This window comes from Engystomops pustulosus, chromosome 2, assembly GCF_040894005.1.
Source record: "Engystomops pustulosus chromosome 2, aEngPut4.maternal, whole genome shotgun sequence".
Lineage (NCBI taxonomy): Eukaryota > Metazoa > Chordata > Amphibia > Anura > Leptodactylidae > Engystomops > Engystomops pustulosus.
In genome coordinates, this window is record NC_092412.1 from 81,926,258 (window position 1) to 81,951,700 (window position 25,443).

General features: G+C 38.2%; 1 protein-coding gene across 1 annotated transcript; it reads right to left on the reverse strand.

Annotated features, from left to right (window-relative positions):
• Positions 1-14,453: 14,453 nt before the first annotated feature.
• ACOD1 (aconitate decarboxylase 1) lies at positions 14,454-22,540 on the reverse strand. The gene is made up of 5 exons (XM_072133048.1): positions 22,469-22,540; positions 20,870-21,031; positions 18,756-18,845; positions 16,091-16,296; positions 14,454-15,930 (listed from the first exon to the last, which is right to left on the reverse strand). Exons 1-5 carry the CDS (start codon positions 22,481-22,483, stop codon positions 14,982-14,984), a joined length of 1,422 nt encoding a protein of 473 aa, XP_071989149.1. The 5' UTR covers positions 22,484-22,540; the 3' UTR covers positions 14,454-14,981.
• Between the last annotated feature and the right edge of the window lie 2,903 nt (positions 22,541-25,443).

Below are 25,443 nucleotides of genomic sequence, written 5' to 3' on the forward strand. Positions count from 1 at the left end.
GTGCTCCAGTTTCATTGAAGAACTGCATATGCACGGGGAGTAAAGGAAATTAGTCTGATGCGCCTCATCAGACCCATCTCTAGGTAAGTTTAAAGGTTTTTTTACAGTTAGCCACATATCTCCTTGGAAGTGAATAGTGAAAAGCTGCCATTCATGTTATGACCCTATTAGGCTAAAATCTATCAAACAGTTTTTGGGGGAGATTTGGTAAGTAAAACATGGCAACATTATGAGGCCCCCACAATTGGGGTGTCATGTTAGTTATATTTAAAGATAATATACTATCAAAATCCATCATGATAAACCAGAGACACTTATTCATATATACAGGCACCGTTATGGTCAACCTGTTACAATGAACAGAACATGTCTCACCCAACCTCCTATTCTCTCCCTCCTCCCTCTGCTTGTGTAACCTAGCAGCAGCAAGAAGTAAGGAGGAGGAGAGGATAGCTGCTCGTATCAATGGCAGTGGTAATGTCAGCTCACCTGGATCGTTGATTGTGAACCCACGTGGATCAGTATGGCACGGACTAAATTCCGCCTCCTCCAGATTACAAGTAACTTGAAAACGCCATGTCCAGCTCATGAATACAGATCCACTTGCGTTTTTTGGAAAAAGCAAATATTCTTTATTGTTCACATGAAGACAATATAAAATCACATGGAGTCATCACTTGAATGCATGAAAAAATCGCCTACGCGTTTCGGGTAGGTGCTCTACCCTTATTCATGGCTGGTTTGAGATGTGCTACCGACGGCTTTAAATAGTAGCATGTGCTATCACGTGATAGAACCCTGGACGGAAACAGCAAGTTCAGTCCCAGGTGAGACTCACGGATAATTAGTGTGCGTTCCGTCTGAACACATCTCAATCTACATATACAAAAATTCAAATATTAAAAACTGTATTAACAATTAAAAGAAGAAAAGTTGAGGAACAGTGGGAGCAGGACTATTATTCATAAACAAGTTGACCCTATATTTTAACATAACACATTTTCAGTATTGACAAATCACATCGAGTCTTTTGTTTAACCCCTTTGGTACCCGGGTCTCCAACGAGAAAATCCAAAACGTTTCTCGATTAAGGAGTTTTCTTTTATGATCGCCCCCACGTACAGGTTTAAGAACTTTCTCTATGCCCATGCAACTGAAGGTACTGCAGTCGCCGCCATGTACGTTTTGAAAATGTCTTGAGGCCATAGAGACATTTACCGCATCTTTATTCTTGGCATCAGACAAATGACGGCGAATACGAACCTTCAGTGGCCCACTCGTACAGCCCACATACTGGATACGACAAGTATTGCAAGTGATGGTATAAATAACAAATGCAGTATTACAATTAATAAAATGCGATATTTTAAATTGTTTGCCGGTACTAGCAGAAAAAAATTCTTTTGATGGTGCTGAATGGGTACAGCAAATACATTTGGTATGGCCACACTTGTAAAACCCAGTTGTTGACAACCAGGTATTTTTCTTACTCTCTGTTGAACTAAAGAGACTGGGCGACAATATGCTGGCTAGAGTGGGCGCCTTCCTAGACACAAACTTCACGTTACCATCAATAAATTTGGCAATCGAATTATCCGTCGCTAGCAATGGTAAGTATTTTTTAATAATGTTAACCACCTCTGTGTACTGGGAACTATACGCTGTAGAGAAAGTAATGGAGGATTTTTTAGATGGATCAAGGGGTTTGTTTCGGGTCCTGTTCTCACTAATAAGTTGGGTTCTAGGGATTTTACTGACAATGTTAGTTGCTCTATTGAGCATCCAAGGTGCATATTTTCTATTAGTCAATCCCTGGCATATTCTCTGATTTTCCACTACATAGTCAGTATGTTGTGAACAATTTCTTTTTAATCTTATTAGTTCACCTACTGGTATGTTTTTAATGATGTGCGGGGCATGGCATGAAGTAGCTTCCAAAATTGAGTTAACTGCTATTGGTTTAACATAGGGAGTAATGGTAACATGGGTTCCACCATTGAGGGTGACATCCAAAAAATCTATACTCTCCAAATTGATATTTGAAGTGAATTTTAAATTCATATGATTTTCATTTATGTAATTCTGGTAAGTAAAACATGGCAACATTATGAGGCCCCCACAATTGGGGTGTCATGTTAGTTATATTTAAAGATAATATACTATCAAAATCCATCATGATAAACCAGAGACACTTATTCATAGATACAGGCACCGTTATGGTCAACCTGTTACAATGAACAGAACATGTCTCACCCAACCTCCTATTCTCTCCCTCCTCCCTCTGCTTGTGTAACCTAGCAGCAGCAAGAAGTAAGGAGGAGGAGAGGATAGCTGCTCTGCTCATTGTAACAGTCTGTGAATCCACAGCACTGAGGTTATCTGGAAGCACCCACCAGAGCCCTTCTGGCTCCTTAGCATAACTTCAAAAATTAATTTTAAAGGAAAGAGGCCATAACAAATGTAGGAAGATTACCACAGTCACGGTGGCCCTTTTTTTATCATGATGGATTTTGATAATAAATTTCCGTTGAGACATTTTTAACATTAAACAAGTTTTGGCAAGTTATGAAAAATATTAACGATAGCTAGAGGAGTAATAAAATGAACAAATTTATTAATGGTGAAATTTAGTAATGGCAAAAGTGTTGCGCAGCCCTGTCTTCCTTTGATTTTTCTCATTTACTACACAGAGGTACCTTATACCGTGTTGTTCACCATCTATTCTTCGCCTTCACCTAAACTAAACCTATTCTATAATGGTTCTTCTCTGGGATCTGACCAGATGGACAAGCGTTCCCTCCTTACCGGCATCACTTAACCTATAGGAACCTATGGGCCTGTTACCAGTTAACTGGTCATTTTTTCATACAGTACTTTCTATAGGAACAAACCACTTAGTAACAGGAGCATCCTGCAAATCATATTGTTTTTCTGAATCAGTTGTCGAATGATCACAATTTAACTATTGTAAGAGTTAGATTTGTTTCCTATATATCTTCAAACTAAGACATAACAATTTCAAAAAAACATTACTTGTGTGTATAGTATGTGTCAAGGTGGGTATATCTGTGTCTACATGTGTTATAGTGTGTCTTAAATATGTGTGTCTCCACCAGTATGGGGGCTTGAACTGTGTCCATGTTCTGAAATTTAGCTTCCTTAAATAGTCTGCATAGGCCTGTGCTAGACATTCTTGGTTGTCAGCTTTCAATGGAAATATCATAAGGGATTCTGTTTTGTGACATTACAGTGTGCATAATCCTTGCATAATAATTTTCTTTAATAAATTATGTGCTATAACATTACTGTTATGTTGTTTGCCATTAGCTGTGACATGCTGGGGTTTATTATGCCTATTTTGGGACATTTTCTGTAAAACATTTTTTGTAATTTCACTTTGTGGAGCTACATACTTGAACAGTATGAGGTTGTCTGCCCATTTTGAAGGGAATGTAGCACACACTCACTACAGTCTCTTCACTTCCTACCAAGGACACTGCCATATACAATATAGTAGTTGTGCTTGGTATTGCAGCCCAGACTGTGCACTTGGTACTGTGCAAAATGTGACTGAGCTGCAGACAGGCCACATGATCAGTGATCACTCTGGCATGTGTTGTGGAAGCTGTGCTCAATGGAGCACCATGACTGCTTTAGGCATTGTGACCTATTGGCACTTTTACATATTGATGCATCCCCTTTGTGATTAGTGGACATGTAAGCTGGGGTCATAAATGGTTTCCACCTGTTGTATCCTTATAACTGTTCAGTGTTATTTCTAGTGATACTGATAAATTGTAATAAGAGACATAATCATATTAACAGCTGATGAATAAATAGCGTACCATTTTAATTAAAGAATTATAATCCACTTGAAACAAATGGGACTGTATTCAACTAATGCCACAAGCACTAGTTCACTATTATATTTTAATGTCTGTGCCTCTCAGCACAAAGGAGATAAACTGCACCATTAAATAAAGCAAACATCATTGTAAAAGTCCTTCAGGACAGAAAGTCACCATCCTCAGGGTGACAATTGCAAGATGCAGTGTTAGCAGTACTCAGAGACATAATATATTTATTTTGTCATTACTATTTTTATTGCTGCTCAATGCATTACATAACAGAGCCCTGTCCTCCATGAACTCTCTATGTGTATATAATGTGATCAGTTACACTACTTCATTAAACAAGGGGAGCAAATAACTACTGTTATGTGCCATTGAAAATAGACACCAACAGTAGCAGATTACAACTACAGTGGCCCTGTGTTGTATGGGAATTGTGGACCCCCTACCAAACAAAAGTTTTTAAAGCGTAACTGTAAAGCTATAGTGATTTTATTAAATTATTATATGTGATCCCCCCTTTGAAAACAAACAGAACGATGCCTACTTTGTGCTGCTCGTCCTTTTCTTTCCAAAGTTATGCCATTTTCTGTTCTGAAAGTGTTTGACAAAAGGTCAGATGAATGTCTGTCAATCTATGCCCTCAGACTGAGGTCAGTTTGCTTGCCCACAGATCCCATGATGCCTTGTGTTCTCTCTCAAAGTAATGTAGCATTAAATCCATTTAGTTTCCGACAAGTAAATCCAGTGAACACTGTCCATCACATGGAGGAGCAGGGAACACTGCACAGTGCACATATAGGATGTATATGGTGACAGCCTGGCAGCTTCCATCGCATGCAGGAGCAGCGAACATGTGGTACATGTGGTACATGAGCAATGAACATGTGGTAGAAATCATTAGTACACCAGTTACATGCAGTCTATAGCCTGTGCTGTGTGTTAATCTGGACACAGCTGATACTGCTGATGACAAGGTGAGGGAAGAGAGCAGCATAAGGTCTGGAGACAGACAGAGAAAGTTCTGTAGAATCACATACTGGGATAGAGGGACTGAGATCTTGTACCTCACTATTCTGCGCAGAAGACATCACTGTACACTTCCAGCTCTGCTACATTCACTGTCACATGACCTCCTCCTCTGTGAGCAGGGAGCAGCAGCTCCTCCCCTCCCATGAATCAGTTTGAGAAACTTAGTGTAAACAAGGACTCATTAGTGATGGGAATTGCACCTCTTCTTAGTGAGCTGGCTCATTAGGCTCCATTCACTCAGAAGAGCCTGCTCTTCTGGCTCCTGCACGGCTCCCTATGAAATATATCATGGGGAGCTGCAGGCCATTCACTCACCCCACTCCACTCCACTTTTAACCAGATTGTATCGGGTTAAAGAGGGTGTTGTGAGCCTATTAGGGGCGGGATTAAGTGAGCCATCGTCTTACTGAGGTGAGCTGGCTCACGCCATTCGCGAACAAGAGCAAGCCGGTTTGTTCGCTAACGACACATCACTAGGACTAAAAAGGAATAGGCTTATCAGCACATGGAGAGGAAGCAGCCATTGCAGCAATGAGGTAATCTGAGGGGAATAGCAAGGAAGCTGCTGAATATAGGTAACAAAGATAATAGGCAAAGTTGTTTTACATCCCAAGAGCTATTAAAAACCTTTAAACAAAAAGATAAAGCGGCCTACCACTGATTTCCTTATATATTATGCCGAGTAAAGTTACCAAGCTTAAAAATGAAGTAAATATTTTTTTAAGAGAGATAAGATAATATTAAAACTTTATCCCCAGAGGGAAATTAGTGCTAAGCTGCCACAGTACGCAACCGCCTACAGAGTTTCTGTAACACTGGCACCTGACTGCCTAGCAACTAACCCGAGGGACGAATCGCATGTGCACTGAAATGAAGACTCAGTGCGCATGCCGGAGGGAGAGGGCTCACTTTGCAGTGAGGATGAAGGGAGGAGGGATCCAGGAGAAGACGAATGTTAGGATTTGAAATACCCCTGGGACTGAAAAATTGGCAGATTTAAGGGCCATAATTTTTTTTTTTTTTGCATGCTACCTTAAAATTTTTGTGTGGTTTTTTTAGGACACATAGAGCTAGCTAAAAAGGTAATAACATTTTTAACTTTTTTTTTTCATTTTTATTTGGGGTTAAAAAATCGTTTTTTTTGTCATTTATAGTACTTTTCTTTTTACATTTTCAAATAACTTCAAAATGAACATTATTAATGAATTCTCTATATTGTTTTGGTAATTTACTTAAAGTGCTATTTACATGTATAATGTTGGGCGCGGCGATTCCACCGCGCCCAGAAATTCCGTGCGCCAGAAATCATGAATCTGTCACTCCACCTCACTCGCCTGACAGAGTTCACCATCTTTTTGTGGTGCTCCTTTAACATACGGCATGCGACACAAGTTAAATACGGCACTCGGTCCTAATCAGTTGGACTGACGGACGGCACGGCCCCTAATTTGTGTCACATGGAGACTAGCGCAACTGCGCCACAAAAGGGCTGCGTGCAACACAATTGCAACGCACACACTTCTTAAATACCTGTGTATGCTGTTTTAGCCAAAAAGAACGTGCACAGTCCGATAAAAGTGCGGAACTTTTTTACCTTATTTATTTATTTATTTATTACCTTACCTTAGTAAATGTGCCCCAATATGTAGAGTCTCGGGCAAACGTGGAGACTATAGCGATGCTTTTTGTAGTGAAGCAGGGTTTTTTATTATATGCAGAAATTATAAATATTCCACAATGTCTTAATGTGATTTCTCAAAAATGAACCAGGAGTTATCTTACTCAAATGTATGTTTGTTCTGTGTATAATGTATGCCATTTACCTCATATGTGAAATTCTGCTGACAGGTTCCCTTTAAATGTGCTTTCTTTACGATAACAAAAGTAATTTAGCAATGCAATTTAAAAATAATTATTTGTTCCTTGTAGTGTAGTGTGAAATCCTTAAAAGCCTTTGTGAAAGCCTTAGTTTCATCTGGCAGCTATTTTGGCATTTTGAAGGTCTAGACTGGTTAAATGTCCAGAGGGGTGAGATGGCAGCAGTTTTTCCCATATGTATTCATAGACACAGTGCTCTGAATCCAACCTTCACAGAAGAACACTTCAATAGCCTGAATACTTGTAACCTTTAGCAATATCTTGCACTCTGATGTAGACTCTCTATTATTATATACAGTATCTCACCCTTATTTATCATGAGAATCATGGTGGCCATAGGTCACAAGTGATAGAAGCCTAAATGAGATTATTGTTTTTTTTCTCCTTGATGTGGTTATGTGCTTGTATTAAATTACAATGTTTGAGATTAACACTATCACATTTTAAAGTTTTATTTCACATTTTATTTTCCTCGCATATGTCAGTAAAGTCAGAATGAGATGCATAACCTTAAGATAATTAGGTGGCAATGCTAAAATGCAGAAACGCATTGTAATGTTCAGATCAAGAGCACCACCCAGTGGTAATAGACAAAAGTTTGCTAAAGTTGGTTGAAAAAACTTGTGCACAACGCTTTGTTTACCTTGCTAGGGAAATAAATCTAATAAACCTTACATCTTTTCTAGGTGAAGGTGTTCTGATAAAAATCTAAAAGCTGCTGTGTTTCTGTGTTCCATGGTAAACCCTTGTGTGTGGTGGCTCAACTTTAGGGACAATGGGGAGATTTAGAAAAAATAGAAGAAGAGAAAAGTGTGTAAATTCTAATCATATTCCTGTCTTTCAGGAATTTTTACCACTTTAAATATTTTTGTTGGTAGCAACTATCCACCAACACTGGCAAACAAATGAAACCATAGATTTTGATTTATTAAGTTTTACGTAATAATGAGAGATCATGCATTTAAGCAACCCAATTGGGGAGTGGGTTCATAAGAGGGGTTGTCCGAGAATAAGTAAAAGTTGTGATGTCCTGCATAAATAAATAAACATGTTCTTTCCTCGTCGTTCCCTCCCGGTGTTCAGCTCGCCGTCCCTCTGTGCCGGGAAACTCCAATCAAACTGTTTCCGACAGAAACCTGACCCTGTTAGTAGATTTTCCCTATTTGAGTTTTAGGAATGGCTCCTGTTTAGACCATCATGAATCAGCTGAGAATTTCCATTTACTAATTTTTGCTAGTTTTATGAATTGCAATTATGACTTGTTAGGAGCACAATTTTCCATATTCCTAGGACAATAAAATGCCCTTTTTTCAGCCTTGTCTTTACTTACCTGATCATGATGGGGGTCATCCGTATTGCCATCATGGAAAACATTTTATGATAAAGGACAGCTGCGCCAGGGATGCTGGTTATATTTGGGAACAATCTTAAGTGTATGTGGAACCATCTCTGATTGCATGTAGAACTGATACCAATAACACAATGGGGGTTATTTATCATTAGACCAGCTCCTTGGGACAGTAATATGTCTTTTTTTGGAGCTCTGCTGCCCATCAGAGTGGCTTTGGCCCTTTAATATATGTTTTTATGGTTTATTTTCAGTCTGGAATTTTTTTTTCAAAATGTCCCAAAGAAGTCTCAAAATACATAAAAAGTCTCATAAAAGCACATAAACCACCAGGGGACTGAAGTGACTATAAGACTTTTTATTAGACCTTTTGCGAAAGTCTCCAGTCATGAATGTGGCTTTGCACGGAGTTGCACTATGTAGTTCTATGTTTAGGCCAGATTAATGAAGAAGTGTATGTAGCCCTGTGAGACTACTTTGAGACTTTTTTATGCCAAAAAAGCCCAGGAAAACCAATGATAAATAACTCTCAATATGTTCTCTTTACTCAGATTATTTTTTTTCCAAAATATCACAGTCAGAAAAAGCCTGCCATCCAAACTAGTTGATGTTTTATATTGTACTTTGTAACAAACAGTGAAAATTTACTGTGCAAGCTGTACTATTTGTCTCTCTGAGTATTTCAGAAACCAGGGGCCGATAATAGTTTCAAACTCTTTTTCATCACTGTTCTCTATTGAGGAGAGAAACCATCAAACCTATTTCACACATCTTTTATCCGACTGAACTCGACATGTGTACAATGGGTCTGTAAAAATCATAGACAGGACACAGGTTGCGACCTCTCCATTTTTCAAAGACCATTGCCAAAAGACATTCTAAAAATTCTGAGCTGGCATGGTAGAAAATTATGGGTCAAAAAATTAACAGGTTATGAATAAGATCATTAAACTATCATATAGGTTTATTCACAACTGTCACCAGGGACCTCATTTTCATTTAAGACAGGCTTCAAAGGTCTGCGGGATTGCAAAGATGCCTTTCTACCTTACTTTTTTACCATGCCCCCTGACAGAATCCTGACAGAAAGCCAACCAGAGTCCCAGGTTGGCTTTGGTTTGGCTGCATTTAAATTTGAAAAAACATGTGACTTGTCTGTCTGTACAGCTCCTCGATACCCCCCCCCCCCCCAGTGATGTCAGCTCACCACGCTGTGAGCTCTGTCCTTGTTTGAGTGAAGAAGCAAGAGGAAAGAGCTGTACATGAGCACAAAGGTGGGGGCTGAGAGCTGAGGAGTGAATGAGCAGCACAGACAAGTCACTTGTTTTTTTTTAAAGCAGCCAAACCAAAACAAACATGGGACTCACCAGAGGATTTTGTCAGAAAGCCTTTTTGAGATCGTGATACCTTTTAATGGCTAACTGAAATCTAAGATCTTAAAAGCAAGCTTTCAGGACAGTTTAGGTCCCTTCATCAGGCTTGGTACAACAGGCTTTCTGAAGTGACACAGATTTTATACACAATGAACAGAGAAATTATGCCAAAAAAAATGTAAACAAAAAAACAATAGCTAAACTATAATAACTAATAACTAAAGTTCTCTAAACCTTTGAATGCACATGTCAATCGGTTCATTGTTTCAATAGTTTTTGCACCACCTCCTGTTTTCTAACAAGAAGCTTAACTGCAAAACAGGTGTTTGATCTTTGACCATTTTAATTAGAGTTAGCATTTAAACAGTCCTCCTTATCATGCTGTTTACATTTTGAGACCATGATGAGACCATGAGCATGTCTGATCAACAGTAGCATGCCATTATGTAGCTTCAAGCAGGATGTTCCCGGAAGAGGCCACACAGATTTAAGTGTCACAGAGTCTCACCCGCAGGTTGCAACAGACACGAAAAGAGACTGGAAAAAGAAAGGAATAGAATTGGATGTCCTTTGGTCACATCCTACAATCATGACTGTTGATGTCTTGCAGAATAGGATGGAGAATGCCACACAGTACCAGGAACATTTGAAGGAGGTGAAAGGTACCCAAGCATATCTTCTGACTATATGAAACCATTTATATCAATGTGGTTTGCAGGTTAGGTGTACTTTTCCACATCTCCATCTTGTGGCAGGGAGCATCTACACTGGACAATGGACACACTGATTTACACTGAGAATGATGGCTGCCAACAATGTTGAAAATTTCAAGGAGAGCATTATGTATCAGCCCTTGTTGCCACCCCATGGTGGTGGTGTACAGTATGTATGTCAAGCCAATACATAACTGTCCTACACTTTGCTTACATTATAATAAGCCCATAAAATTTGATTAACATAAATAATCCAGTCTTTGTGCCTGTTTTAGGGCCTAATTTTATCTTCATGAACAACAATGAACCAGCTCATCAAACTTAGCTGACTTATGAACAGCATGAAACATCATTTTCAAGCTGTAACTGAGGCTCTAGGCCAGTGATGGCGAACCTTTTAGAGGCCGAGAGCCCAAACTACAACGAAGACCCGCTTATTTATCACAAAGTGCCAACACAGAAATTTAATTTGTGATTTATACTCCCTTCTATGTCACAGTTTTCATTGATACCAGCACCCCAAGGACACCAATAAAGCAGAAAATAGTCCCAGGTAGAGCTGTCACTTTAAAATAGCTCTGTGCACAGCATGTACTGGGCTGTCTGGGACTGCAGGAAGATACCTGGAGTCCTCTCTGGTGATGGCCTGAGTGCCCACAGAAAGGGCTCCGAGTGCCACCTCTGGCACCAGTGCCATAGGTTAGCCATCACTGCTCTAGGCCATATACCAAGTTATTGAGACTTTTTTAGGTGGCATACCCATCACTGTTGTTGGTGTTTGTTTCAATAAATTGTTTGAAATAAGGGAATTATCATTGCATGCTCCCTACTTTCATGATAGTATATTTATTATTATTATTATTGGGAAGATCAAATATATATATCACCTGAAAGCCTAACGTTTTGTGGGCAGTGTATATTTGAAGCCTGTTTTTCTTTTAGGTGCCACAACAATATAATGGGGAAATATGGCATACTTCATAAGATGAGATCTCAAGAGTGTATACAGCACCTGATGAAGCAGTATGGCAGTGCACAGAGTTAAGCTGTACAAGCTCTGCAGCTATGTCCATAGGCCCTTAGGGAGGAAGTTCCCTTTATTTATAGCTGCAAATACTTATTTTTCACTATAAAAACAAGGTTTCCATCCTATTTCCCAGTCATTTTATGAGTTGTTATGACAACACAAAAGACTATATTGACTGGCTCAAGTTCAGGAACATTCTGTAATTCTCGATGGGCTACTCGTTTCCACATACATTACTTTTTACTAACGATGTACACTTGTAACTGGCTTACTTATTTCTCTACTATTATGTGACTGTACATAATACATATTAATATAGAACTGCTGTCTTCTCATTGCTACACTGTAATGGAATTATATGGTATAGCTATACACAGGTTAAATATAACCCCCATGCCACAAAATTCTTCACATAAAGGTCCGTTCCCGTGCACAATCGGACCGTGTGCAACATTTATCATGTAGTGTCTTACAGAAATGTGTTGCACGTTAAAGGAGCACCATAAAAAGTTGTTGCTCTCTGTCTGAGCAGTGCAATGAGCACCAGAGTCATGAAGAACATGCACCACAGTTCATGGATTTGGCGCACCCTGCACACTTTACAGGCTAACTCCACCCAATGCAGTTTGCACTGTTTTTGATAAATGTGGGCCTTTGTTTCATTGCAGCCAATTGGTAAGATCAAATAATATCTTTTTTATCATTATTGTACACTCTGCACTCTATCTTAACAGAAAAGAAAACAGAAATGTAGATATTTTTGCTAATATATTAAACAAGAAAAACTGAATTATCACATGGTCATAAGTATTCAGACCCTTTGCTCCGTATTGAGTAGACACTCACTTTTGAGCTAGTACAGCCATGAGTCTTCTTGGGAATGATGCAACAAGTCTTTCACTCCTGGATTTGGGGATCCTCTGTCATTCTTCCTTGCAGATCCTCTCCAGTTCACTCTGGTTGGATGGTGAAGCCATTTTCAAGTCTCTCCAGCGATGCTCAATTGGGTTTAGGTCAAGGCTCTGGCTGGGGCAGTAAAGAATGGTCACAGAGTTGTTCTGAAGCCACTGCTTTGTTATTTTAGCTGTGTGCTTAAGGTCATTCTCTTGTTGGAAAGTGAACCTTAGGTGCAGTCTGAGGTCCAGAGCACTCTGGAAAAGGTTTTAATTCAGGATGTCTCTGTACTTAGCCGCATTCATCTTTCCTTAAAGTGCAACCAGTCGTCTTGTCCCTGTAGCTGAAAAACGCCCCCATAGCATGATTCTGCCATCACCATGTGTCACTGGTGGGATTGTATTTGGCAGGTAATGAGCAGTGCCTGTTTTTTTCCATGCATGCCACTTAGAATTAATACCAAAAACTTCAATCTTCTTCTTATCAGACCAGAGTCTGGGAGTCCTTCATGTGTTTTTTGCAAACTGTATGTTGGCTTTTGTATGTCTTGCACTGACGAGAGGCTTCCCAACTGGTGGAGGCTGCAGTTATAGTTAACTTTGTGGAACTTTCTCCCATCCCCCAACAACATCTCTGGTGCTCAAACACAGTGATATTGGGTTTCATCATTAGCTCCCTCAATAAGACTCTTCTCCCATGATTGTTTAGTTTGGCTGGGTGGCCAGGTCGAGGAAGAGTTGTAGTCGTCCTAAGCTTCGACCATTTGAGGATTATGGAGACCACTGTGCTCTTAGGAACCTTGAGTGCTGAAGAAATTCTTTGGTGACCTTGACCGGATCTGTGTCTTACCAGAATTCTGTCTCTGAGCTCCTTGGGCAGTTCCTTAGACCTCATGATTCTCATGTGCTCTGACATGCACTGTGAGCTGTGAGGTCTTTATTAGGATAGGCAGGTGTGTGCCTTTCCTAATAAAGCTCAATAAGTTTAATTAAACACAGTAGAACCATCTAATGAAGGCTCAGAAGGAAATGGAGTGTCACAGCAAAGGGTCTGAATGCTTATGACTATGTGATATATCACTTTTCCTTAAAAATATCAGGTTTCCTCAAAAATATCTACATTTCTGTTTTTTTCTGTCAAGATCAGGTGCACAGTGCACATTAATGAGCAAAAAAAAATAACTTTTTTGATCTTACTAATTAGCTGCAATGAAACAAAGAATGAAGAATTTAAAGGTGTCTGAATAATTTACATACCCACTGTATAACAAATGCGTGTAAGAAACAGATGCCTGCAATGGATAGTACAGGTTTTTGTATCACTTTTGTTCCTAATAGATAGAAATATCTAAATCCCATATAACCCTGTTAAAGGGAATGTACAACTACATGCACGATATTGATGATAGAAAGAGTGCAGAAACCTGGAATATAATGTAGCAATTAATACACAGAAAACAGAAGTATTAACTTATTAGATAACATTTAATAGATTATAAACAAAATGCTGACCTTCCAGCCAAAGCCCTGACAGTTTTGGAAATTGTACAAGAATATTCACAGTACATAACAGTGAACAATCATAATCATGCTACAAATCACACATAAAGTGTTACAAATCAAGCAAATGTATAGTGGAATAAATGATCTAGTTTCATGATATATGTCACTACTTTAAATATGCCATTATATGTTTCAACACTAAATATGTATCAACTTTGTCAAATCATAAACATAACTTCATCCATTACAATTTCTGAAATCCCAATGTTATCTTTTACAGAGCAAATCTAAAGTGATCTGTTAGTGATAGCTATGGATAATTTAACAATCAAAAACAAAAAAAGTGGTATGCGTACAGGGATTCACATAAACAAGAAATTCATTTATTAATACACAAAATACCAATGACAAGACATCAAAAATATAAAAACACTTAAAACATGCACCCCATGGGTGTATAAAGCTTCCAAGGGCAGTAGTCCCTTACACTCCCCATCCACAATCAATGTGTCGCACAGGTTAACCGTTGTTTATATGCATAATGGTATAAATGATCTAAGAAAACCTCTAGATGGCAACAATACAATAAAGTGCTCTGTGTATTGTTGCCATCTAGAGGTTTTCTTAGATCATTTATACCATTATGCATAAAAACAACTGTTTACCTGTGGGACACATTGCTTGTGGATGGGGAGTGTAAGGGACTACTGCCCTTGGAAGCTTTATACACCCATGGGGTGTATGTTTTAAGTGTTTTTATATTTTTGATGTCTTGTCATTGGTATTTTGTGTATTAATAAATGAATTTCTTGTTTATGTGAATCCCTGTGCGCATCCAACTTTTTTCTGTTTTTGATTGTTGCATTAATCATTGGGATGCGTGGATACGTTAATTAATTGTACAGTGGCGGTGCCTGCTCTTTTGTTATGTAGCTATGGATAATTTGTGTTGCTTGAAATCACATATTCATAGATTGTAAGCTCTTGCAAGGAGGGCCCTGATTCCTATGATTTCATCTGACCATGTTATTGCTCTGTAAGGATTTTGTGTGTATATGTATTCCATGATCTGTAAAGTGCAGCAGAATATATTGACTATATGGAATATAAATATGTTGTGTTTCCATTTTCTAAAAATACCTTCAAATTTGTAGTGTGCTTTAGAATTAAGGATAGCCCTCTACAACTAACCCTTGGTGAAGTCACTTTCAACCTAGTATAAATTTGACTTTTTTTCTTACTTTAAACAATATCATTAATATAATATGTCAGTATAAAGAAACCTAGAAATACTTTATAGATGCAGTTGTATTATGGTAGTATACAGTATGCTTCTTGAACTACTTTATATAGGTAAATTTCTTTAGAAACATATTTCTTGCTTTCCAGTAGCCTGATTTCTTTGCCTTAGTAATGAGCAAAGCACTGAACAGTCTGGTAAGTCTTCCAGATTGTTCACCATCTCTACAATACCTTCTACTCCATCATTCGAAAGCACAGTCAATGCATTAGACCTGAATTTTTTTTCTAGGTCTTCATTGCTCAGCGGTTTTCTCCAATGACCATAGAATGTGTTGCACCTCTCTGTAAATGTGGCTCCACTTGTCATTATAACGCTCACTTCACAATACAATTTCTCAAAATTTGGTTGGTTATCAGCTGGGTGAAGCACCTCAGTTTTACTAAGCATCTTCTGTAGTTCAGGTCTGGAAAGGTTCTGGTCACTGAAAGACTGGACAGACACGAGTCCGTCTAGTAGAGCTGTGCAAGCATTGAACTGGAAGGAGTGGCGAGCTTCATGTTCTGAACTTGGTAAGGGTCGACTTACGTACTTGGCATCTGGAATTTTGAGAATAATTTTCTGAATATTGGCAATTGGCAATGTATCAATATCTCCCGCAATGTGTCTTCGTACTGCAGAAGCTGCATCTGCAACCCAATGCATCCCAAGGTGAGCAGGAAACCGTTTGATGGCCACATCTTGTTTCTCTAGCAGCCAATTGTAGGATTCCAGAGATGGCAGGGCCTGTGGGTTATAGTCATTGTAGAAGGCACCAAAGCCAGATGCTAAATCCAGGATCTGTTTATTGCCTTCAAGACCTAAAAAGGCAAAGCAAGAAGCTTCCAGGCCATGTCTGCCTGCATTACCTATGTGAAGGGGCTTTGTTTGTGTCCCTGCATTGGCCATAGGAGCCCCAGAATATGAGGCAGCTATAGCTAATGCTTCTCTGCACTGATTCTGATCCAGGCCTAAAAATTTAGATGATGCTGCAGCACTGCCCATTGTACCAACAACCGCAGGAGGATGAAACCTGTAGAAACGGAGAAGGAAAGAGAATTGTGCTTGATACTTTGATAAATAAACACTGTACATATGATCTAGAAATATTACTTTTTATAAAAATCTATTTCTTAATATCATTCTATAGACAATGTATAGACATTCTATAGACAAGAAGTAACAGTACATACCGCCTTGGAATATTGCTGGCTTCATTAGAAAAATGCATTAGTCTTCCCTGCACTTCAATCCCAACATTAAATGCCAAAAGAAAATCTAGTCCAGATTTCTTGTGCTGAGAAGGTAATGTTTCTGAAAGAGCAATCAACGAGGGCAGGACAGCCCCAGATGGATGTGTGGCGGGGTGCCAAGTGTCATCAAAGTCCATTGAGTGGACCTAGGAAAAAGAAAAGGCACTTAAGAAACTAAGCTCATAGTAATATGTGTCACAATTATTCAGGCCACGCATGAACAGCAATGATGTATTTTAGATACAATTCTCACAAGATACATGCAAACCAGCAGCACCTCAAGACACAGTTACATAAAATGAATTCAGAAGGCCATGTGTGGTCCAGTAAAAGTTCCCGACCCAATGTTAGACTGGAACTCATGGCATCATAGGTAGTAATTCAAATTTTGGGTGCAACTGAGTTCAGCAGAACCCGAATTTAATAATTGTTTTCCGGTATGGTCCCCAACCATTAACACCCATGACCGATGGCCACAATTAGGTGTTAACTGTTTAAAAGCAGCTGATAAAGTTGCTAGCTGCATTCAAACCATTGTGTGCGCCATCTTTGCTGGCACCCAGCACTGCAGGTTCGTGCCGGCGCGAGGCCACAGTCATTCAAACGCTGCTGCAGCCGTCGCATTTAAAGAGTTAACGTCCAGTACCAGAGGTGTTAGCCACAGGGGGAAGTTGAGTCAAACCCAGCCCCAGTTTGAGTCCGCTCAACACTAATCATAGGTCAATATGATGTGGTGAGCATGGTTCAGCCAAGCAGCATATCCAATCCATGAAAAATGGCCAAGGCACAGACTGCTTTAAATGGACCGCACATAGACTTTTTTTCTAAACCCTAACACTTTAATTATCTGTTAAGTTTAAACCTCTTTTACAAGTTACTTTACCAGTGTTGAAGGGGAACTTTCTTTTCCTAGATTATTATGCCATTCTTATAGGCAGATTTCTAGATTGTTATGCCATTTACAGAAAAGTGATATGACTCATTTTAGGTTGCACCAGTGTCACAACTCACACATTTTGCAACAGTAAAAAAGATACATATTGCAAAATAAAAAAAGATACTTGGGCTCTGTCAATCTGTGCACGCTTGATAAAGGGAACAGCAGGCAGGGCCAGTGCAAGGTCACACAAAAATATGTAAGGTCACCTACAGAAAAATGATACTGCAGGATTCCAAATGAAAGGAATTATTTAAAAGGAAACAACTTCACTAGTGAGGTTCAGCTTCCACGTAACCTTAACATATGAAAAGAACCCGTTATCTTTTTTCTGTAGCTTGCACATATAAATGTATGCATTATAATGCAAAGGTTGTACATTGACCTTGTCCACTCTTATAGTCGCAACAGTCACAAAATTTTTTATTTTGGCATCAGCTTAGCTGAACAAGACATTGGGGCACATGTACTGTATCATAGTTTTTCGGCTGCCACTTTTTCAAGTCTCCTGAAGTTAGCCTATGTATTCATTTCAATGTTGTTTCTCTCTATGATACATGTGATGAGTTGCCTGTTTAGTCTCCCTTCAACACAGTACAGCTCATGTTTCTTTCATGACCCAGTGTGGTGGCATCGTTCAGAAAATCAACTTTGAAGTGAGATATAAATTGGCTGTGTAGACTCAAGGAGGTCGATATTTTAACACAGAAGTCAAGCTCTCTCTTCCTCAGAAAGCCCCTTCACTGTAATTGATGGTCCTTCATCCAGAGAAGTCACTAACCAGATCACCTGAAGTCTGATGCACAATGTCAATCACAGAGGAGGAGGAGGCATTCATAGCGCCCCACCTTGACTTCAGTGTTACATTCTCCTCCTCCTTGACTTTGTACATTTTGTGCATTTTGCAAGAATCTAGAGCTGCACAATACACATCACAATAGAGGAAGCTTATACAGAGGATTGCATTTAATGGCCTAGTTAAGTCAAAAATATTTATAAGATTTATTGATGGTAGCTGTCCCAAACTTACTTGTTCATTATGTCTGCCAGGGGATGACCCTGCTTTTTGTATGTCAGATTATTATAAAAAAAAAGACTTTACAAAAATGGTCAAATGAGCTCGTGGCACCTGGTCTACAACACCTGAGTGCCTCTCGGCTCCATCTCCTGATAATGTAAGCCACCCCCTCTGTGTTCATTACAGCCTGGTCCCAACCGCCAATCAGCAGATGTCATGATTGGCAGGAGGGACCAGGCTGCACTGAACACAGATGGGATGGCTTACATTATCAGGTGGCAGAGCTGAGAGGTGCTTGGGTAACATAGACTGGAGCACGTCCAGCTCCTTTGTTTTCAAAAAGTCATTTTTACAATAATCTGTCTGTTCGTGGACATACAAAAAGCAAAGTCATCCCCTTGACAAAAGAATGAACAAGTAAGTTTGGGATTTCTACCATCGGTAAATCTACAGCTGTTTTGTGGCAGGATTTAAAAAGTATAGAAGATAAACCAATATCTCATAGAACAAAGCATTTAGTCTTACTTCACCGCCAGTAATGTCTTACTCTAAGTATAGTGTTCACAAATCATTATGTATTATTACTACACGTAAGTCAGTAGCAATCTAACATTGATCAGAGATAATTGTATATAAGAATTGTTTCTTACAGCAACGCCATTGACAAAAGCGGCATAGAGCGGAGGGAGACGGAGGTCAGACTGGCCCCAGACTGTGCTTGAGATGTCAGTGCTGTAAATCTGAAATCAATAACATAGGTGATCATATAAGCAGGAATAATAAAAAAAAGGTCACAGTATTCAGTGAACTGGCACCGTCACATGGCAAATAAACATCTTTTATACACATGAAATATCATCTAACTGAAGCTCTGTAAAAATACTTTCACCGCATAAACTGATTCATAGAATTTATATATATATATATATATATATATATATATATATATATATATATATATATATATATAGCACAAAACATTTAGACCATATTTTAATTCAGATATTGAAATTAAAATCATGAAGATTTACTAAAAAAAAGTACTTATATATGCAAAATTTATATTTTTTTAATAAATGTAATAGTCACCCATAGCGGAAAATCAGTTTTTTTCCATTTTATAACCGACTCTGATTCAATATTGGCTGACTGCATGTGAAATATTCTTTTAATTTTTTAGTATTTTTCATATATAAGGGAAAATATTTGAAAAGTTGAATAGATCTGTTTATTAACAATGGCCGACAATGCCCTTTTTCCATTTTAAGTTTCTGTTTTCGCTCGGCTCCATCAAAAGTACATAACTTTTTTTATCTTTCTGTATACAGTATATGTGAGGTTTTGTTTTCTGCATAACAAATTGTACTGCCTAGTGACAGTATTTAATATTCCATGCCACATACTAGAAAGCTGGAAAAAAATTCCTAATGGAGGGAAATTGTACAAAAAAATTCTTGTGGGCTTAATTTTTACAGCTTTTGCTGTGTGCTTCAAATAACACCTCCCCATATTCTTTGGGCCAGTATAATCAGGGAGATACCAAATGTATATGGGTTTTCTTATGTTTTAACAACTACTAATAACTTTATCATACTTTGAATGTACAGAGCTGTATGGTGTGATTTTTTTGCAGAAGGAGCTGTCGTTTTCTATGCTACCATTTTGGGAACCCGTATCACTTTTTACGTGTTGTAAAATGAAAAAAATTGATACCTAAATTTGAGCATGTTTTTCCGTGACAGGTTTCACTGGAAAAACTGTGTTTCATATTTTGATATATCGAGAATTTTGGAACACGGTGATACCTAACATGTTTATTTATTTTTATTTGCATTCTAGGTAAAGGGGGGATATTTACACTTAGGGGCAAACTTACTAAGAATGTAGGAAAGTGCTCTTCCTGTGTATAATTCATTAAGAATGTGCGCCAAAAATCATGAATCCGGCGCTTCCCTGCACTGGCCCGACAGAGTTGACCAACTTTTTTGTGGTGCACCTTTATCATAGGGCGTGCAACAGACTTTGCATAATAAATCTGGCACGCAGTCCGACTGAGCACCCGAACGCAGCAGCGCCACAAAACGACACGTGTGACCCAATAGTGGTGTGGACACTTCTTAAATACCTGTGCAAGCAGTCTACACCAAAAAGAACGCGCAAAGTCAGTCAGAACACTGGTGCAAAGCTCCTATTAAATGTGCTCCATAGTTTTTTTGTTTTTAATAATTTTTTAAAACTTAAAAAAAAAAATGTTTTTACTGTATTTTTAAAAATAGGTTCAAGTAACCTAGGAGGTCTTATCACATATACAATATATAGCAAAGTTAAAGTATTACAGTATATTGTAAAATTTCTCTATCTTGCTATGACATCCATGAGATCCTTGATAAGGACCATGGCTGTCATACCAACAGTCAGCACCCTTCAATGATATCTCAGGGAGGTGTTGGCGAAATCCAAGGTAGCGGCAACCATGGGACACCCTAATTTTAGTGCAGCCGTTGCAGGTGTCAACTTGTGAGCCTGCTTTATAAAGCCTAACAGAATGTAAGGTGACCTCAGACGTATCTCTAAAATGTAAGATTACTGGGAGTCAGGAATGCCATGTTTTGAAAGCTAATAAAGTACCATACAAAGTGTTGTTTTTACTTGTGAGTGGGTGTTTTCTTAGTTTAGATATTGTTCACCCAACTCAAACACAATTATGCTTTTTCAATGGTGTTTTGATATTTCTATATGTATACAGATAATACATAATTCTTACTTTGCTGTACTGCAGTGCCTTATGGAAGACTTCTGTTGTGGTTCCAATCAACCCAACTCCCAAGGTGTCGAGAATCATGCGCTTGCTTCTTTGAATCAACAAATCTGTTAGATTCCTAGTGGTCAGACCATGGATAATTCCAGCAAAACTCCCTGTAACTGACTGGAAACATGACAAAAAGACACATTCTTATCATATGATCTGTATTCTTAAGTAATTAGTCATCAATAATCAATTAAGCTGTTAAAGGAGTTTTCCTACAATATAACACATTATGGTAATTACCTATCTCACGTAGCTGTTTCCATAACAGCTATAATAATGTGTGGAGCAGCAGCCCAAATACTTGACCACCTATTCCTAAATACAGGGGTGGATTAATAAACCAATTTATTGCCTCTAACATAAAGAATTTGTTAACCCCTGCACTGTTTAAATATGTCAGCCAACTCACACGTGCATCTTTTACGTGGACATAAGAATTGCATATTGACTTGTATAAACAGGGACATGCTGCTGACAATAATAAAAATTGAAGATTTAAATAATGAAGATTGTTCTGTTATATGCAATTAAAGAAGTCTACATAAGCATGAACTTGCTGTATTGCCAAACGACAATTTCTATCAGCAGAAAATCTGCCATTGTGAAAGGATTCCAAACTGGACATCATCATACTGAACAACCCATCAGTTATAACCCCATTAATGCTCTTTTCACATAACTTTTTTGGCTACAAATAAATGTATGTGTTCAGCCATCTATAACAAAATACTGTAAAATACCTAGAGTCAAACATGTTTAAAGACTACATATTATCTTGTTAATGTTAATTGGAATAATAAAGTATGCAAAGATTGCTGATTCCTCACTAAAATCTGTGAATATAATAGAATCTTAATTTTCTATCCAGATCCATGCTAAGAGAAATTACAGTCTTCAGTGGCTCAGATTATGTTAGTACTGAATAAGCAAAATCAGATATTATTTGCTGTATGCTTTCATATCAGTTATATTTCCTTTAGATTTATGTATATAAACTAATCTACAGTGAGAATGATAATTCTATGATTATAATAATACAATAAAATGCACTGGCCCACATTTACTAAGGTGCTTGCGCCAGTTTTCTGTCATTACTTTGCACATTCTTTTCAGTGCAAACTGTACATGTATTTAAGAAGTGCCTGCACCCTATTTGTGTTGCACACAACCGATTTGTGTCGCAGATGCACTATTCTTCATGTGAAAATTTCTGCACTGAAATGGGCGTTCTGGTGCTCAGTTTGCATTTATAATGCCAACAGAAATGTGTTAAAAACCCTATGTTAAAGGTGCACTCTGTCGGGAGAGTGCAGGGAGCGCCAGATTCATGAAGAACGTGCCCCTGGAATCCTGAATCTTGCGCCCCATGCACACTACAAAGGCAAACTGCACATAGTCTTTAGTAAATATGGGCTACTGTTACAGAGCTATCCAACTGTTTAAGGGCCACTCTTCTAAAATGAAATCTAATAATTGTTTCCATTTCACTTAAATGCATAATACATCAGTAGCTACAGCAATTCCATCTATATTATAGTCAGTATAGCACCATACCTTTGTCGCAATCATGTTTCTTAGAATGAATGAACCTTGCAGCTTCTTGGCTTAGGTTCCTCTTCTCATTGCTTCAAACACCCTTGCTCATTTTATAGTCTAACTACCTCTGGAGTCCTCTCTACGTTGTCTTCCTTCCCTTTTTTAGCTGGGTTTTCCAATTTACAAAATCTACAAGTTCCCAGTCATCTTAAGGTACAGAAGTCACATTACTGAATAGTCACATAAGTGACCCACATGACGATGACCTATTCCTCATGTAATTATTTTCCCAATATAAACATTAATTGTTGTGGTTTCAATAATTTACTTATAATGGGCAGAATAAACTTAGTTGTGCCTCATGTGACATAACCATTAATTAGAATAGTTAATAGCACCAGTAAATATACAGTACTTCCTTCTTTACAAGTGGTCTATCCAGATTACCGATTTTCAGATGAGTGGATATTACTGGTGGTACCACCCTCATTGAGAGATGATACACCGTCAGGTGAATATCAGATTTGCATATTGTTAGATAGACCTTTCTTTGGCTGCAGCAATGTCTGATGTAGCAACGTGCTTTATAAAATATATTGGGTTCAGTTGACAACAGTATAGTCATATACCTACCTGAATAGCTTTTGTACAATTTTGCAACTTCTCATTGCACCTAACACTTCCCATTCATTTAAAGGTACCTGTCAGCAGAAAATAACCAAATACAGCACTAACAGTATTTCAAGCGCTTCCTGCCTCAGAATGACTCCCTTAGGGCTCATGCACATGAACGTATGCTCGCCGTGAGCACTGCTTGCCCCGCCCCTCTCCATAGAAAATACTAGCCGCACGGCCATAGATACGGCCAGAGATAAAGCAGGCTCTAGCTTTTTGCGGCTACGGCATTACCGAGCTAATGCACCATAGCTGTCTATGGGGGATGTATGTACGCCCGCAACCTTGGGCCGTTCATATGTCTCCGTGACGGTCGTGTACATGAGCCCTTACTGTGATTGATGGCCCAGTCACCAGGGACATCACTAACTCATGGAGTGTGGTACATGATGTCAATCACACCAAAAAAGGTTGTTCTTAGGCTGGGAGAGCTTGAACTGAACTCTCCACCCCCTTGACTTTATACAACCAATTTACATTTCACTTCAAAGTTGATTTTCTGGATGATGCTGCCACACTGGGCAATGACAGAAACATCATCTGTAAGGTGATTAACATCTTGACAACAAATTGACCGTGGTTTATTAGGTAATTTTCTACTTACAGGTTCCCTTTAAATGTGAAATACTTACATTTAACCCATACTTTATTAATAATTTTGTATACAAAATTGAGAGATAATACTACAAGATTCTATATTCCCAATATATGTCACTACAATATTTTAGGGAAAAATAATTTGAAAGGTCCGTACAGTACATGAACTGTTGTAAAATACTTAAAGGGAGGCTATCAGCACAAATTGACATAATAAACCACTACCAGTATGTTGAGAAGCAGATGAAAACCTTCATGATCATGTTTTCTTTGATCACCCAGTTTGGTGACACCATCCAGAAACATCAGATTTGAAGTGACATGAAAATCGGTTGTATAAAGTCATGGAGGCTGAGATTTTAACAGTGAAGTCAATCTCTGTCTTTCTCAGAAAGTCCCCTTCACTGTAATTGATGCTCATGCATCCAGAAACATCACTAACCTCATCTACTGAAGTCAAATGCATTATGTCAATCACATATGAGGAGGCGTTCACAGTTCCCCACCTTGACTTCAGTGTTAAACTCTCCGCCTCCTTGACTTTATACAAGTAATTTACATCTCACTTCATAGTTGATTTTCTAGATGATGCCATCACACTGAATCATGAAGGAAACAAAAACTAGTAGGTGTTACGCTGTTTGAAAATATACTGTAAGTGGTTTATTAGGTCAATTACTGATGACAGGTTCCCTTTAAAACAATATTCCCTATAGTGCCGTGCATGCATCAGCTATTTTTTTATACACAAAAAATAAAAGTTAGATTGGATTTTTCCTGTTGTTAAATACTGAACTGAAAGATGACGAAATCTTTGAAATGCTAGTGATTGGTTCTCATGTAGTGCTGTCTGTAGCAATTCCCTGTAAGCTTACCACCAAAAAGTTATATGCCAATACATTTTCTAAAACAAAGGCATGCCCAGATTTTTGGGGTTATTTTCACAATGGATTATATTATGAAATCATTTATTAAAATAATCAAATTTCTAAAATAGAAAAACAAAATTTTTGTGCATTTAGAAATCGAAATTGAATAAAGGAGCAAAATTTGCACACTGTTTTATTAGTCACAAATGTCATTCAGTAATTATGAGTTTTTATAGCTTCAAAGCACTTTGTTTCCCCCGGATTGATGCTACCCAGACAATAGGAGAAATTTAATCTAAAAGTTAGACAGCGCAAAGTTTGACACAAAATCTTAAACTGTGTCAGATTTATCAAATTAACTTACAGTATATTGAAATATATATCTGCTGTAGAAAGACTTTCTAGTCAAACTTTGCACCTATTTTGTGGCTTAGTTTTTACCATTTTTGGCTCAACTAAGGCCGCTCACGCATCCAGATAAACAAAGCCTATTTTTCAGCATAAAGTAAGCCAACTTAATAGGATGTATAAAGTTATCAAGCATACAGACACTGCGGTAAATCTGACCATCTAGTCAAACTCTTGCTATCATAAATGAAATCTTCAAAAATGTATCAAGTTGTACAGTTTTATAAAGACAGATTTAAAGGAAATCTACCATCAAAATTAGGCATAATAAAGGGGGGCACTTACTCATAGATCCAGGCACTGTGACTGTGGTAATATTACAGTATATTTGTTATCCATGGCCTCTTTTCTTCTAAAATCAACTTTTAAAATTATGCTAATGGAAGTGTTTGTTTTTTTTACTTGACCTGATAAAATATAACCATTTGCTAGTTTTGTACTATA

Coding starts and splice junctions, on each gene's coding strand:
- ACOD1 (XM_072133048.1), bottom strand. Junction 18,846..20,869: donor AGGCACTGCAGTACAGCAAA/GTAAGAATTATG, acceptor TATTGATTTCAG/ATTTACAGCACTGACATCTC. Junction 15,931..16,090: donor GCCAGCAATATTCCAAGGCG/GTATGTACTGTT, acceptor CCGTTTCTACAG/GTTTCATCCTCCTGCGGTTG.